Source organism: Trichoderma aggressivum (assembly GCF_033847375.1).
Source record: "Trichoderma aggressivum f. europaeum strain CBS 100526 chromosome Unknown scaffold_053, whole genome shotgun sequence".
Lineage (NCBI taxonomy): Eukaryota > Fungi > Ascomycota > Sordariomycetes > Hypocreales > Hypocreaceae > Trichoderma > Trichoderma aggressivum.
This window is the reverse complement of record NW_026946419.1, coordinates 111,890-128,699: the sequence shown is the minus strand read 5'-3', so window position 1 is coordinate 128,699 and position 16,810 is coordinate 111,890. Positions and strand designations below refer to the sequence as shown.

General features: G+C 50.4%; 6 protein-coding genes across 6 annotated transcripts; 3 read left to right on the top strand and 3 right to left on the bottom strand.

Annotated features, from left to right (window-relative positions):
* Positions 1 to 349: 349 nt before the first annotated feature.
* Triagg1_9446 (uncharacterized protein) lies at positions 350 to 705 on the bottom strand (the record flags this gene model as incomplete). Its single annotated transcript, XM_062904404.1, has 2 exons — positions 350 to 523; positions 580 to 705. 2 exons carry the CDS (start codon positions 703 to 705, stop codon positions 350 to 352), a joined length of 300 nt encoding a protein of 99 aa, XP_062751607.1.
* A 1,152-nt stretch (positions 706 to 1,857) lies between these two features.
* On the top strand, positions 1,858 to 3,168 carry Triagg1_9445 (uncharacterized protein; the record flags this gene model as incomplete). Its single annotated transcript, XM_062904403.1, has 1 exon — positions 1,858 to 3,168. One exon carries the CDS (start codon positions 1,858 to 1,860, stop codon positions 3,166 to 3,168), a length of 1,311 nt encoding a protein of 436 aa, XP_062751606.1.
* A 1,525-nt stretch (positions 3,169 to 4,693) lies between these two features.
* On the top strand, positions 4,694 to 5,776 carry Triagg1_9444 (uncharacterized protein; the record flags this gene model as incomplete). Its single annotated transcript, XM_062904402.1, has 4 exons — positions 4,694 to 4,713; positions 4,812 to 4,858; positions 4,915 to 5,429; positions 5,477 to 5,776. 4 exons carry the CDS (start codon positions 4,694 to 4,696, stop codon positions 5,774 to 5,776), a joined length of 882 nt encoding a protein of 293 aa, XP_062751605.1.
* Positions 5,777 to 6,259: 483 nt separating this feature from the next.
* Triagg1_9443 (uncharacterized protein) lies at positions 6,260 to 7,771 on the bottom strand (the record flags this gene model as incomplete). Its single annotated transcript, XM_062904401.1, has 4 exons — positions 6,260 to 7,068; positions 7,132 to 7,289; positions 7,345 to 7,426; positions 7,504 to 7,771. 4 exons carry the CDS (start codon positions 7,769 to 7,771, stop codon positions 6,260 to 6,262), a joined length of 1,317 nt encoding a protein of 438 aa, XP_062751604.1.
* A 2,126-nt stretch (positions 7,772 to 9,897) lies between these two features.
* On the bottom strand, positions 9,898 to 12,384 carry Triagg1_9442 (uncharacterized protein; the record flags this gene model as incomplete). The annotated part of the gene is made up of 3 exons (XM_062904400.1): positions 9,898 to 11,695; positions 11,832 to 12,171; positions 12,243 to 12,384. 3 exons carry the CDS (start codon positions 12,382 to 12,384, stop codon positions 9,898 to 9,900), a joined length of 2,280 nt encoding a protein of 759 aa, XP_062751603.1.
* A 2,443-nt stretch (positions 12,385 to 14,827) lies between these two features.
* On the top strand, positions 14,828 to 15,933 carry Triagg1_9441 (uncharacterized protein; the record flags this gene model as incomplete). The annotated part of the gene is made up of 5 exons (XM_062904399.1): positions 14,828 to 15,020; positions 15,074 to 15,211; positions 15,269 to 15,572; positions 15,635 to 15,728; positions 15,787 to 15,933. 5 exons carry the CDS (start codon positions 14,828 to 14,830, stop codon positions 15,931 to 15,933), a joined length of 876 nt encoding a protein of 291 aa, XP_062751602.1.
* Positions 15,934 to 16,810: the final 877 nt, after the last annotated feature.

The following is a 16,810-nucleotide window of genomic DNA, read 5'->3' as shown; positions in this document are numbered from 1 at the left end:
TTCCTTCTCGACGACTTCAGCCTCGTACTCCATCCATTATTCTCACCATTCATGCATAACTAAAGTGTTTGGCAACAGGCAGTGGTTTTGAGATATTGTGACCGATTAGCCTCAAAACATTATAAATTGGAACTTTAGTGGTTTTTACCTCGAGTATCGGGAATATGCTATTCGATAGATTAATCTACAGGCTTACAAACAACGTGATGCTGACAACACATTCGATCTGCACGGATATCGCATAATGAAAGGGGTGACATGGTTACTGGTTGAGATCATATACGGACAGTCCCTACATGAAGCTAGCTAACGTCCCCCTATGGTATAAACAACATACAACATTGTACCTCTAGATTAACATCTTGGCTAAAAGCTCAGCCCTGATGTCTGCAGCAGACGATGGCTCCTTGGACTTGACAAGGACTGGTCCTGCGACAGTTTTTGGCGCAACTTTCTTCAACGACGTGATGGTTGTGCCTTTATTGACCTGGACTTGGAGATTGTGTTCTTGTTTCTTCGTCATCTGCACACGAGTCAAATGGGGGTAGGCCTAATCGAAGCGGGAAATTTTATACTCACGCCTTGCATATCAAGCCTAAAATTAGTATCCTTGTGAAGAGTCCCAGGATTCGTCGGAAGCGCAGTGAGAGAACTATCTGGGATGTTCTCGATGAATGCCTTGAGTTGTTTGTCTGCCTTGCCCATGATGAATGATTGGTGGGGGATAGAGAATACGCGTGGAGACTTGAGACTAGAAAGATATATGAAGGAATTTCCGTTTTTAGAATGTTCTTGTAAGTTTATGACTTAGGCTGTTATAACCATCCAGACAGACGTGAAATGCTCTTCTTATCTACTTTTTCAAGATCCCGGTCAGTCTCTGATAGGGGCGTGAGCCGGTTTATGCGTGTGTAGGAATTTACGGCGTTCTCTTTGGCCTCGATGATGAGGTTGGCGTTAAGACAGCAGATCAATCAACCATCCATATGCAAGATAAGAGTCCATTCTCTTCAGGACCGGGACTGGCAACAACCGAGGTGTGTGGCACGATATTGATTGAGTTGGCAAGCTATAGGTTGCCATTGACCAGCTGGCCAAGCTGCGCGGTTGTACGAGTTGGTCAGTGTTACGGGCCAAACAGCGTCTGGACTCTATCGCAATATGATGCAAAGTCCCTGTTGGTTCTGAGATTGCATGCCAATTTGACTAAGCATTGCCTAAGCTCATACAATTACATATAGACCGGCAGTATCCCCTCTTTTCACAACGTACAAGCTCCCTTTGTATGTTTGTGTTACACATGATGCTTTTCGTCACTCTTTCGGATGTTGGCCGTGTGTCTCAGCGATCTCTAACTCAGTCATCAGCATCGTCATCAGAGAACACAACAATGGGAGCAAGGACCAGTGAGAACATTTCTTTACATAATAAAAAGATAAGACACGTCTCGATTTTTTACACCAATGGGTACCTAGGTACCTTATATATCAATCCTTTGGAGCAGTAGGTTGCCTATTTACCATGGACCCTTCTGCCTTTAATATGGTGGTCACATGACGCAACCTCATCCTCACACACGTTTGTTTGGCACCACCAATTCTCTACCAACCCAGTACCCAGTACCTTGCTTGCTGCGTGCTTAATGACATGTATTGGAATCTCATATACATGTATGTATTCTTCTAGAGTGTGATTGGGCTTTACCCCGCATTCCTCTCCATTCACCATCGACCGGTTTCTCTCAGAAAAAGTCCAACAGGCAATCGTTCATTTCCCAGCACCGCCTCGTCTGTATCCTGAGGCCACAGACGACAAAGATCCAAACCCGACATCTCTACTCGATTAACTACTTCCAGCATGCCGCGACCGCCGCAGGACGGTTTAGGGTGGGAGCAGACAACGTTTGATTTGGTGCCAGTATGGACGCGGGAGCCTTCAATCGGCGCGATTGAGAGCATATGCCGTCAACAGCTCAAGACGCCCTCTGAGGACCCTTGCACCGTCACCTTTCACGCAGCAGGTCTCTTCAATAGAGTCTACCTGGTTCGCACAGCCGGGCGCTCTTTCATCATGCGCGTCACATTACCTGTCTACCCTCGTCACAAAACACGCGCCGAGGTTGTCACTTTGAAGTGGGTGCGCGAGAACACCAGCGTCCCAGTTCCCAAGGTCTTCGGTTTTGACGACAGTAATGACAATGGGATCGGCTTCGAATGGATTTTGATGGAGTATATGCAGGGCACATCGGCACGGAAGCGATGGCGCAGCATGTCGATGGAGCAAAAGGTCGCGCTCACGAAGCGATTTGCAGGATTCCAGTTCGAGTTATCAGGTCTCGAGAAGCCAGAATCCACATTCAAAGGGATAGGGACATTGGATTCGCCGGAAATAGATCTTCAAGTCAACTCTACGGCGCCACAAACCGCGGTCGCGCCTGGGCGCCTCGTGTCCCCTGAGTTCTTCATGGGCGATCATCTTACATACGACATTTCAAGGGGACCATTTCGCTCGAGCTGCGACTGGCTCAACGCCATGTTGGCCATCATCATACGGCATCAAAACTTGGTTCTAGAGAAGTCTGAGGATGAAGACGACATCGAAGATGCCGAGGACATCCTGCCAGTGGCACAAACCCTCCTCGCTCTCCTTCCCAAGATTTTCCCCCAAGACTTGGCCAGATCAGAATCGTCAGCTCTCCAACATCATGACCTCAATTTCAACAATATTCTAGTCAACGAACAAGGCGAAGTCACAGCTGTGCTCGACTGGGAATGCGTCTCGGCACTGCCACTCTGGATGCTGACTCAAATGCCCAAGTTTCTTGACGGTGAGCCTCGGGAAGATGAGCCACAGCGGAATGTATATGCGGACGAGACACCGGAGGAGGCTGCCGCAGAATCGGATAAACGTAACGACCCAGACTACCTAGACAACGAGGGCAAGAACGAACTGTATTGGATTCACAAGATGGAGTATGAGCAGACGCAGCTACGGAAGGTGTACAGAGCCAGATTGAAGGACTTGTGTCCTGAATGGGTCGAGGAAAGCCCGGTGGAGAACGACTTCTACGAAGCAGTCTCGCAATGCGATGGGTTATGGAAGAAAAAGGCCGGCAGATGGGCCGAGCGTGTGGCGAAGGGCGAGTCTCCACGGTTCAAGGACGTCTAGGCGGGAACCTCTTTGGAATCATTCCGATCCCGAAACCGGCCCGTGACATTAGCATGCATAATTCCGAGCCAATGAGCTTTATATCTTGGGCATCAGGCACTCATTGGATGAAACCGGGATACCTTTTTCATCGTCGCATCAGGCTGTAAGTTAGGCAGCAAAGCACCCAAGGCCAGGCATTTCAAGCATTTAAAGAAGGTGAAATTTAGTTTATAAAGGCATTTTCACTGTACATGAGTGAAATAAGCAATACATCGGAATACATGATCGACCTCCTCCGCATCCTTTAAGATGGAGTCCATGTATAAGCAACATTATGATGAAAAGGAAAGGGAAATGAACCGGCATCGGCGTTATATCAAACTCCCAGAAGAGATCCTTCCGTCGGGACACACACAGCCCAGATTCGACCCGAATCCCTGATAGCGAATATTGAATACTTGCCAATACGTCGACAATTTCATTTCAACTCGGTCTCACAGTGCGGATAAGACACATGAGTTCCTTAGTTTGGGGAATACCGCGGATCTTCGGGCGAATCAAGACTGTAGATGCTGTCAGTCTATTCTTTCTGCCCTAGAAGAGCGTGTGCGTACAGGGCCTCGGGCAAGATCGCGGGACTGGGAAGCAGAGTTATGCTGGAATGGTGACAAGTTCCACTGTATCCTTCACTGTGGACACGAGTGGGAAACCGAGGTTTTGAAACTTTGCCTATCGAAATCGCCAAGTGAACCAGAAAGCTTGGGCTCTATTTCATTTCCCTATGATATATATAACAGATTGATGGATGTCTATGAAATAGATACGACAATCATTCAAGAATGGATCGAAACGTGCGACCGCCTTCATGGCCCTGGACTGCAGAAGATTGCTCCTTTATTGCCCTCGAGTGGGCTTTCGTGGCTATATCTTATTGATTTGGAAAGGCAGTGCCTAGTCAAGGTCGATACTGCTCAAAATCCTCGACATATCGCTCTAAGCTATGTCTGGGGCGGAGTAGAAATGTTGAAAACGACGTCCGAGAATTTAGAGGAAATGCTACAACCAGGAGCACTCATCAATAGCCAGGGGGGAAAGGGCCAAAGCTCGCGCGAACCATATCGGATGCTATGGATGTAGCACGAAGACTCGGCTGCCCTTTCTTCTGGACAGACTGCATATGCATTGTCCAAGGCCCTGGTCAGGAAGAGCATGACGAACGGACCATGTTTTTGAACGAAATGGCCTCCATCTATGCCAACGCATACGTTACGATTGTAGCCGCAGAGGGAGCGGATGGTGATTACGGCATTCCAGGAATTAGCCGCTGTTCAGAGCCTCGGGATACTTTCTCGAGCGAAATGCGATTTCCTAGCCTCACACTCTCATTTGGACCCAGGTATCCTCCTGGGTCTGCTGCCTTGTATGGCCAAGACAGGACATGGTCAACTCGCGGGTGGACATTTCAGGAGTCCTCTCTATCACGATGGCTTCTTGTTTTCACGTCAGTCGTTGGCTTCCACTGTCAAGAACACACAAGCTGCGAATGGGAGTTGAGACCTCACGGTATATATAGCCACTTTTTTTGACCGAACGTCTTTCATTTGCAATGTTCCAAACTGGCCCAACATCAAGCACTATGTTGACGTGATCCGCGAATGCAGTCAGGAGAGTCTGTCATTTGACGATGATGTGCTCCACGCTTTTGCTGGTGTGACGGCAGTTTTGAACCAGTCTTTTCATTCGGGATTTCACTACGGTTTACAGAGATGTTTTTCGATGCTTCTCTGCTATGGGAACCAGGCTGGGAATATCCAACTCCTCCTCAGCCCCGGAAGACACAGACATTATTACTTCCGAGCTGGTCATGGGTTCGTACGAGGGGCTCAATCTCGACCTCTGTCTGGCAGAATTTTGCACAGAATTTTTACAAAGACGCATCGTCTAAGAACATTTATGAGCTACAACCCCGAGTTCAATGGTGGAAACTCAGCTCTCTGGGAGGAGCATCAAAGCGGATCAAGTACCAACACTTCAGTAACCATGCCTCGATGCCGCCAGGCTGGGACCCGCCAACGTTTCAAGCCGGACTTGACCGCAGAGATGATTTCAAGTATTCACACACCTTGTCTCCAGACACAGAATACCCGCACCCCTTCCCGTTTCCCGAGAGTGCCGGAGCACGTCTTCCAGATGTCGAATACGGCCCATTACTGAGACGTATCGCAAATCGAGGTTGGCTGATCAAATCAAACGAGCTCAGAGACCCCTATGGAGGTGAGGTATATGGCACATCCCACCTTTGTCTCGGGGACGGAACATGAGCTAGATATTATTTGACGACCGACTGGACCAAAGCTTCCCTCAAGAATCTGGTGAGAGGTGCGAAGTAATTGCGATTGCTGAGGGGCGGGTTCCTCATATGGAGGATGACTATATCTTAGCTGAGAAGCGAGAAATCCCTCCAGAGGAGCGGGCGTGGAATTTCATAGACTTCCGTTATGAGTTTTATTTTATCCTTTGGATCGGCTGGGTTGACGGCTTTGCATACCGGAGGGGTATTGGAAGAGTTCTTAAGGGGGTATGGGAGAATATGGAGCTTGAGGAGATTGAAGTAACACTCGGCTAGATAGGCGAGCAACAAATTTGACATTTAGAAATTATCTTTTACGTGTCAACAAATTTGACATTGGAAATTATCTTTTACGTATGGCGTGTTGTTCGGTCTCTGGTCTCTGTGACGGCCGGCCTCCAGTACCAAATATATCATATGCACTATAACATGTGCATCGATATAATGCCAACCACCTCTTAGGCACTATACTCATTACGCACTTCATTCAAAAGCAAGAACCCTCCATCAATCAAGATTGTAGCAACTGTATTCTGAAAAATTTGCACCATCAAGGTGTGTTCGGGTATCCCCAGCATCCAGCCCTCCTAACCCCTTTCCATGACCCCAATCCCAATAAACTGCGCTCCTTCGCTACAGCATCAACAAAAGAGGTATATATATGTATAAAGCACACCAAAAACACCATACAGAAACAAAAAGAGGGACAAACCCGCATCAGACCCGGCAACACATGACATATTTCATAATTCGTGAGCATTAATTTGCATACATGTCCCCTTGCACCGCATTCCCGTTCACGTCGTATTGTCTCGGCGGGCTATCAGAGTTTCTCCCATAGCCAGGATGAGCCAGGATCGGAGCTTCAACGTGAATCGGCCGCTTCTTTGCGACGATTCCGCTTCCGGCACTGTCGACATATTGCATTTCGTATGCCTCCTCCTTCATCTTGCCCTTGTCGTCTGGCGACGAGACCCATCGCTCATGGCTTGGACTGTTAATGTCAATAGCCGAACCAAGCGCGAGTCCAATTTCTCGGGGAGAATGAGGAGATCCGTGAGCGGGTTCTGGCCACGGCATATGGTTGACGTCAGTCGCGCTAATAGGACTGTTGAATTGGGAGGAATAAGGCGAGAAATATCGGGGGAAGGTCTTCTCGGTATTGGCAGTCATGGGAGAGTCATCCCAGTTCCGCAGAGGCCGCTGGCTGATGGGAGTTTCGTTCGAATCGTGCGGGTTCGTAGACATGGATGGCCATCCTCCTGGGTTAGACTTCATCGGTGGCATGTTGGTCTGTAACTTCCTGAGGAAGGCCTTTCTCCGTCTTCTGCCTCTGCAGACGACGAATACACCGGCGAGGGTCAATAGCAGAATAAATCCCGCCACGGCGACGCCAACTTTGCCGCCCAAACCCAGCGGGCCGTGGTCGAACCAGGCGGGGTCTACCTTGGCCGTTGGTGTAGGCTCAGTGATGTTGACAACATCACTTGAGAAGATGTTGCCATGAAGGCCCAGGGTCAGGCCATCCATCGGCTTTTGCTCACATCCGGCTTGAAGAACAGTAACAACTATACACCACGTTAGCAAATGTCACAATGTTCATTAATTTGGGGCATAAGAGGGCATCATACAGTTTGCCAGGTAGTTGTTGTTAACCTGAAGGCACTCTATACATCCGTGAAAGTCGACAGAGTCGCCGGTAGGCCATGTATCGCAGTATCCATAGTCGTCAGATGTGACCGACAAGTTTTGGTACGCAATAGCGTTGGCAAAGACACCACAAGCTTTGCTAAAGCCAACGTGTTAGTCATGAGACACAAGGCCCAGGACGGCGTGGCATTTACCTCGTAACACATGGATTGTTAACAAAGTCATAATGAGAGGGCTCGTTGAAGACGCAGTATGACACAGCATACCGGAGGTTGTCTGAGGTCAAAGGGTTAGAACTCTTGTCGAAGTAGCATACATGGCTCAAGTGAGATGAAATAGCAATAGGGACATACACAAGGCCGCCTCGTTGTCGGAATAGTTGTTCTTTGTTACATATCCGCTCTCCAGCTCGCACTGGACACAGCCTTGAAACACGGTGCCAGCGTTGTTGTTGTAGCCGCCCGTGTACTGGCCCGGCGTGCACACCAGGTCATCGGGCGCCGTCGAATCCAGAACATTGCCGCAGTTGGTCGAGCACGGCGAGTCTGGCGCAACCAAGATGGCCTCGGCCGCGGGCAGCACCGCGCCGGCGGCTGCGAAGCTCGTTAGGAGGCGTAACATGGCTTTTTTTTTTTTTTTTTGGCGGGAAGCCTCGGTTGACCGTCTTTTGCCTCTGTGTGGGAGGGTGGCCTTTTGTCTGCTTTTGTGTGTGTGTGTGTCTGTGATAGCGAATGTAGGGAGGGATTTGGATTGGGGCGAAGGAAGCTTCGGGAGAGACACAGGACCGGCCTGTGCTACATGCCACGGCTGAAGACGGTTTTGAAGCTCTTCACGAACGAGAGACGGTCCTTGGCCGGGGCGGGGAGAATCGCGGAGAGGGCCAGTCGAGGTTGTTATAATGGCTGTACGAGCAGGAAACGTGCTCGCTGGTGAAGCCAAGAACAAAACAAGGGGGACTAGCTGTAGCTGGAAGCTGTTGGTTGCCAGATGTGATTGAAGATGCAGAGTCGCATCTCAGGTGCTCTGCCAGGCCCAAAGAGAGAGCTTTCACATTCTCCACCCAGAGTGGACGTTCCGGTTCGCCGGCCCATGTTCACGCCGCCGCTCATCTCCTCCATCCAGCCCCATCCCGTCCTGTCCTGTCCTGATCACGGTCATGGTGAGTGAGCCGGCAGAACAGCAGAACAGGGCAGGGCTAGCCTCTCTCAGTCTGGGGGGCCTTTGCAACCAGCCAGCAATCTCGAGTCACCTCACACCGGGCCGGATCATAGACTAAGCTTGTGCCAGACAAGGGTTCAAGGGCCTCATCTGGCCACTAAAAGGCGGGAGACGACCCGCGATCCCCCTGTGTGGCGTCAAGCCTCTGCAGGGATCCCTGCTCGCATTCACATCGCCATCACCAGCCACTGGCCATCGCCGGCCTCCGATTGGCGGCGTGCTGCGTCCTGGGCGCTTAATTCGACTCTGTGGATGGCCGCTGACAGGCCCGGTGTCGAAATTGTCAATCTTGGAGGCGGTTGAACAAAGAAGAGTGTCTCTCTCTTTTTCCCCGCCGCGAGGCAAGAATCAACTAGACTACGGAGTAAGTAGTCCAGAACCCAATCCTGCCGTGTCTGCGTACAGTACTTCTTACGAGTCCTCCGTAATCCGTCATGTCAATAGCTCGATAACGATGAACTGAGCGGCGTCCTCACGTCATCCCAGCCCGTTCGCCTTCATTGCCATGCCCTTTCTGGACATGCTGCAGGAGGAAAGCCTCACTGCTACCCTATCCACCGTAGGCATATCAAGCAGCAAGGAGGTATTCTCTACGCTGATGGAAGAAGAGAATAATGGATGAAATATGTCAAGTCACTCGGAAATATACCAAACTTCTCCGCCTGTCCCCATCGCATCAGCCTCGAACCAACACGCATTCAAACGCAAAAGTCCTCCATCCAAAGCCAACGTTACTGTACTCTGGCATCAAAATGATGCTTCTCGTATTCCATCGGCATCATCACCACATGGGAACTCGCCTCTCGTACAACCAACTGCCGGGACGGGACACGGCTTGAAAGTGTACAAGTGTGCGGAGTAGGTATGACAGCTTTTGCCCGTGTGGAGGTTGGGTAATGCAAATGCAAATATCCCTGTGCTCTGTACTCTGTGCTATCCCCTCACATGTCTCGCGCTTCACGGACGGACGAGTACCTACCCATACGAGAGCACTTTTACCCGCCCCCAAGCACCGCTCACATGCGCAGCCATCACACTTGATCACGCTTTGTTGATGTTAGGTGAAGACTCTCAGGGGAAAGTATTGAAAAACATTGTATCTTGTGGTCGAAACTCTGCTAGGCGCGCCATTAAACCTCGCATGAGAGAGCCAACTGTGAGCATGCGAACATCACCACTCCACGATGCATGTTGCATCACATCTATTGTACATCGGCAGCCAAGGTACACGCATCAAGGCCGCATGCCTACAGTGGCTGCGGTGTACATGAGAACCCCTCCCTTTCGCTTATGCACGTCTAAGCTGCAAGGGACGACATTGGTGTACGAGTAAGATTCGTGAGGCCCTGCTTACGCCGTATCCACGCTTGACGCCATTCACTCGGATTCACACAACCAGACACTACTTCATGCTCGATACCTCACGTAGCATTACGAAAAAGCTCCGTCCATGGTCCAAATATTGTCGCTAAATCAAGCAAATCAAGGCCAGATGACACCGGCCGCCCAAACCGAGTAAAAAGAAAACCCTACCAAACTGAGCTCACGCGTCGCCTCACAATATGTGCCGGAGCCTTTTCCACGCACTTAAGCAAAGAAAATGTTTTCTCAAGGCCATCAATCAACTCCAGATCCGGAATCAATTGCATGGCAGTCGGTGTCTTGGGGCCGGAACTCGTCTTTGCAGTAGATTCCTTGGACCTGTCCTTCTCGGCCCGTCTCGTCTCATTGCTGGACCGGACTTGTTCGGGTTGTGACGAGTGCGTACGTCGATGTGATAGACTGTGGCCGTCCCTCTGGCTTTCATTCCGCGACGTACCGCGCCTGGTAGATTGTCTCCTAGCTGTTTCCGCCTCCAGCAAAGGTTGCGAACGATTCCCTGATCGACCTCTGGCCCTCGAATTGCCCTGACGCCTGGTCCCAGACGGAGGGCGACTTCCGTGCACAGGACAATCAGCAGAAGGATACTCTTCGATGAGGGCAAACTGTGAAAGATCGATTGGTTCTCTCTGGGACATTTGCGTGCCACGAGACTCGCGCCGTCCCTCTTTCAGTTGTTTGTGCGAAGAACGCCGCCTGCCCCTCCCAGTCTCCTCCGTAGCTACTTGCGAAGTTGTGTGAGAGTGCATAAGGTGAACTGGTAGAACAGCACTGCTGGAATAACTCCTCGCCATTTCATCGATTTGACTGTAGCTGTACTTGCTTCGAAGTTGGTTTTGAGACGACTGTCGCGATAACGGCATGCCATAGTCACTACCACGTCGACTGTTCCAATCGGAGGATTGCCGCTGGCTATGTGCCCTATGTCTGTATCTGTTTCTCTCTTGAAACCTGGCGCTGTTTCCCGCTTCAACAGTCCTGGGCCGGTCTTGAAATGATAGATGCGATAATTCGGGGTCATCAATCATTGAGACGGATATTTGGCGAACTCGACCAGGTTCGTTGTTCCAGACAGACACGTCAGATCGTAGACTAAACCGCTTCTCCTCTTCCATCATGTCGGGGTAGAAAGCTACGTAGTCAACTCGATCTTTTCGTGAGCCCCTGAGTTGCTCTGGAGGTGCTGTTGTGGACTGAATCGGGGATTTGATCGTGTCCAGATGAGATATCGGAGACTCAGCCTCGAGGTATCGTCTGAGCATGTATTGATCGGGTGGAATATCAAGTTGTAAAGACTTGATATTTAATTTTGGGCTCGACGATCTCTGCGTATTCTCAACCTGGGGCTTGTTTGGTGTGCGGTTGGCATATCCCTTGTTGTACTCCGAAGATTGGTGGTTATGTCGCACATCCGGATTTATCGAGTTTTCCATAAGCCACATATGCAAATCATCTTCTTGTTGGTCGGTTGACGAGTCAATGGGTGCCTTGGATGATTTCTCAAAGTCTTCGCGAGACTGATCCTGAGACTCATTGTGTGGATACGGGCTATTGCCAGAGTTTTTTTTCAGGTCTGGTGAGGCATCGTCTTCCGATCGAATATTGGGCTGAAGCGGCTGGTAAGACAATCTAGCATAAGGCTCAGACTCGGTATCAACGACAAGCAGGCCCGTTTCACCGCGACCCATTATACCGTAAACCCAAATTTCGCCAGACTGTATGCCAACAACGGCGCTGGTGCCGGCATAAGTTGCTTCACCCTCGGTGCCACAGCGGTTCGCAAAGACGACAATGACTTCTTGGTTCGATTCTGCTCGAATCAGCGGCTCAAGACGAGACACCCAGTATAATAAAGTCATGCTATCGGGCTCTAACGGAGTGCTGGTAAAGTCGTGAGGATTTTCATTGGTAAGCCAAGCCATAGAAACAATGACAAGTCGAGCACCGCTGTCCAAGACATGTTGGCCAAATTCGAACTTGTTCCAAGGCGCTTCAAATTTGTAAGGACTCAACGTGCGGGTTGCCGTGTTAGCTTTGGTGGTTATGGGGAGATGGAGAGTAAAACCGCCCTTCCATTACTCACTTCAGGTCCATGCATATCCCCATGGCGGCTTGACCTAAGCCGGGAAGCCGTCCTCCAAAGAAGCCGTGGGAGCCCTCCAAAGCCCAAGTCTCGTCGGTGTAATACAGATGGGATTTGCGGTAGTTGGCCACTGTTTCGCCATCGCCGTTGACAGCGATTGCCGAGTTGTAATACTGGGGGTCCGTAGGCCAGTTGAGCGTCGGATCTACCTTTTCGGGGTATCCCACGACGACGGTGCAGTCATGCTTGAGGGCTGTATTCCGAGCCCAGAGCGAGCTGATGCCCGTGCTGGATTCCTCAAGATGGGGAGATATGTGGGTTAATGACTTGAAGTTGTAGCCTGATTTCAAGCACGCAGCAAGTTAGAAAGGAAGTCGTGGGGCAAATGCCAGACAGGATATGCAGCCTCACCGGTGAAGGCCAGTTCAGGAAGCACCAAGAGATCCAGGTCCAGGTCGTCGGAATCCGCCTGGTTGAGGACTTCGTCCGCCTTGTTGAGGTTGTTTTCCACATCTGCAACCTGCGGCGCAAACTGAAGGCACGCGATCCGCATCTTTTTTTTCTCCTCTCTCTCTCTCTCTCTCCCTCTCTCTCTCTCTCTCTCTCTCTCTCTCTCTGTCCGTCTCTCAGCTCGTCTTCCCCCCTCAGCAACTAACTGCACAGTCCAGAGCTCGGCGTCGCGGGCAAAGCCCGGCTTTCCGCGTCGCTTCGGGTGTTATACGCCTTCAGGCTCGCGACGACAAAGGAGACGATGGTTGTATTAAAGCTGTCACGCAAAGATGTTGGACCCAACAGCAAAGCGACTGTTTTGGGCGTAGGACAAGAGCTCCTCCAAGCCTCTCTTCCTGAATGGGGTTTTCTGTACACTGTATGCGTTTGAGGGGGGAAGGGTGGGGTAGCCGGTACACGGAACGGTTTTGAGTTCTCAGCACAGGTACCGAATAGTACCTCCTAATACTCCATACTATGACAAGGGGACTGACTACCACGCATAGTACCAAGTTGAACTGCGCACTGCTGGAAGAGAATCGCTCAATGCTAGGGAAAGGGGGGAATCGGCTGACTTCTCACAGCCACATGGTATCTTCAAATTAGCCTGCAGTGTCTTTAAGGCAGTACTCCGTTACATACGTGGTACCTACTTTCCCGGTATTACGAGGTACTGAGTAGTCCCTGGACATTGGATGCCAGAGCTTCTCCTGGTGTTGCTTCTAAAATACGGAGGATGTCAAGTGCCAACCTTGGTAGAATACAGCCCAACTTCCAACAGAGTACAGTAAGGTAACTCACATACAGGTATATCATGGCTCTTCTTTGTCTCTCAGGGACAAAATCGCCTGTCGTTGGGCTCCGTTTCAGGTGCTGCAAGGGCACTTCCTGCAGCTGCGAGACGGATTTGATTGGCTGCAGTGTGATTCCAACGGCTCAGTCCACCAACGGCGTCGCTTGGTTTACCGCCTTCTGCTGCATGAGCAGGGGCTGTTGAATCTGGATGCCTCTTGTCCATGTGCAAGTATTCAATACTCTCCTATAAAAAATCGCCTTATCCATTCCCTCGGTTGGCCGCCTACATCTACTATACAATATAGGCTAGTACTAAGATACCTACCTATAGTGTTTGTACGGCGTGCTCTCATGCTTATCCTCAATTCCTTTCGTATACTTGTGATCGACAACTGGTACAAAAAGTGGACTTCGAGGTAAAAAGGTACAGAGTTTTCGGAGGAATCAAAGGTACCTACTAAGTGTGATGCATAAGAGCGGAAGACTCCGCACGTGCTGCATCCCGGCAGACAAACGCTTGTATTCTCCTAATGGCTTCGTACAGTCTCAACCAAACCCACAGATCATGGCCATGGGTAGCCTCTGGCTGGCTGGTCGAACAAGAGAAACCAAAGGATTGGACGGCTAACCATGAACTAGAAAATAAGGCAATACCGAGGCAATCAGTAATCATCCAGCCTGTTGGGTCTAATATCCCATACCAACCAACCTGTCAATCCACTTTGGGATAAGTTGGATTGACTCTTGGAGAGAAGAGGTGCATATGCTATTAGGTACCTGTAATCTTTTGACGGCGGTTTACACTGCCAGAAAACAGGCAAGGTAGGTATGTGTTGTTGTGAAAGTAGCTTTGGAGGGCCGCCACCTCACAACGCCCGCAAGATTCTAGTCCAGGCTTGGAGATTAGTGCCGCCTCTAAATTACTACGAGTGTATAGCAGGAGCAAAAGAAGACATGCAGTGTACATACATATGCACGACTCCGTTACCGAAATATTGTCGTCGCCCCGGTTTACTACCGATTGCATTTGACAAGGTTGCGCAAACAAGATTGCGAGCTGGAGGATGCATGTGAGACGCGGGCTGGGCGAGATTGACGTCACTCTTAGGCAGGCCCGTCGAACATGCCGCTTTTTTTTTTTTTTTTGCATCTACGGGCACTTGAATCCCCCCAAACCTTCTGGAGGTTCCAAACGCTGGAGGATTTGTCAAGCTCTAAGCCTCCGTGTCTTTGCTTGGAGTGTTGCTGGATCCAGCCAAGAACCGCAGTGCTAAAAACAGCCACAGGAGAAACAAAGACGCGGCACGATTACTAAAACGAATGGAAAACAATTTGACCTCCAGCTACAGAAAACAGCCTGTTCCAGCAGAGGCTAGCAGACTGGGAACAACTGACAGTTTCGGGCTTTGCTCGGATTAGCGTCTCAGTACCTGTAGGCTGCCTATTCTTAGTGGTGGAGGGTAAATCCCTCTTTTCGGCGTTACGTCTTGGCCTTGAATACATGTACCTACCTCACCTAAAGTCAACCATCGCCATCATCGTCGCAACCTCTTACACCAGATACTCTGTTTCCTCTTCCCTTCGCTGCGCACGCGACCACCGAATTTCGGCATCACCGCCATCCCAGCTCAACTTGCGCTCCTCGTCTTCTCTTTCGCGACGTCCTCCAGCCCTCGTATCGCCGCCTGTCGCACATCGCAGACCCCCATATCATGGTGGCCTCGGCGTCGAGCTTCGGGACTCTCCCGCACCAAAACGGCACGCCCCAGCCTGCTCCCCAGCCGATCGCATCGCCTTCCGGATATGCGTTTCCGTACCAGAACCTGAAGCGCCGCCTGACGCGGCCTGACAAGGTCCCTCTCGTTCTTGTCGCCTGCGGGAGCTTCTCCCCGGTGACGACTCTGCGTAAGTGGTTGAGGGCACGTGGATATGCCAATGGCGCTCTAACAGATCAATAGACTTGCAAATGTTTGAATTTGCAGAGAAATATGTAAAACAGAGCGATCCCGGCTTCGAAATCGTTGGCAACTACATGTCGCCCTGCTCGGACGCATATCAAAAGTCATCATTAGCGCCGGCCCACCACCGGATACAAAGTAAGTGGAATGTGCTGAAATGGGAGAGTGTAACTCTCTACTGACTGCTTTCTATAGTGTGCAGTCTAGCTGTCGACACGGATACCATGGCGACAATCACAATCGATCCTTGGGAGACGGTCCGCGTTGATGAATCCGGCAAGCCTCTGTACAGCCCGACGGTTGACGTGCTCCGGCATTTCGACCACGAGATAAACAACGTGCTCGGCGGCATTGAGACCCTGGACGGAACTTTTACGACGGCACGAATTATGTTGCTCATCGGCGCCGACCTAGCTGCCACTATGGCAGATCCCAAGCTATGGGATCCCGCTGATAATGAGGTCTTGCTGGGCTATTATGGGGCTTTCGTGGTCGAAAGGTAGCACTGTCCCACGCCTGCTGGTCATCCGAACAAAGCTAACTTCCATTTCATCATCTCAGGCCTGCCCAATGCAGAACCCAAGATGCCATAGAGCCTCTCGAGAAGTACAACGCCAAGATCTGGGTCGTTCCAACAATTATCAACGAAGTCTCGGTAAGACGGCATGGTGCCTTTCCGCTACCTACCCATTGATACTGACCAGGCGTCTTAGTCAACTCGCGTCCGTGCTCAGATACAAAACGGAGAGAGGGTGGAAGACATTCCGGATTCCGTTTACAAATACATCAGATTGCATCACCTCTACCAGAAAGAACCCACGACCAACGGTAGACACGCCGAAATGACCAATGGGAATTAAGAAGCGAATCGAGACATAGACTGTTGCATTTACCTTTACAGCGTTGCGTAATTGATACACCTGATGGCATTCCCCGCTATCAAACATGATACACGACAAGCGCAGCTACAAAAGAGCTCACAAGGCTCGCCATGATTTAATAGAGTACGCCAGCCCCCTCTCTGTCGCCTTATGACTTTGACATGCTCACTCTGGTACAGACAAGGGGAAATGATTACAAAGCTAGTCTAGCGACTACTGTTCTTCAGCGCTGAATCTTGAGCTGGCTTGCTGCATGCTGGAACTGAGCTTTTTGGATACACTACAGGGGATATACGAGTAATGAATAGTAGTATACTTAGAGATTACAGTCTTTGCGCCCGGCTGAGCTTCGCAAGGCCTTTTGGCCGCGAACAGTACAAGGCTTAGTTCTGTATGCCAATGACGAAATACGTCCAGTTATCATTGTACGAGTGATGGGGAAGCTTTGACGACTAACCGTCCCAGGCTCTGCCTCCAGTTTTGATATGGATAATTGCTTGAAACGTGAGCGATGTCTTTTATCTTCTTTCCCCGAGAGATTAGGCAGGGTACGTCTGGAGAGTATTGAACGGAATTCGAGTCTCTCTCTCCCGACCAAACGCCAAAGGACTGGAATTAACAGTATTAATGAACGACCACGCTCTCGTCCCCCCTACACGATGATCAGGTGGGCAAAAGCAAGAGATTGTCTCTGTGACATCAATGCAAATCGATTGGCCATCCGGTATTCACGCAAAGAATCTCCCCCCACCCACATGCCCGCTCCATGTATCCGTGATCAACACAAAGTAGCATTCATCAACACAATGCCTGCAATCTAGGCCATTGCGACACTCTATCGACCGGAAACAGGTCA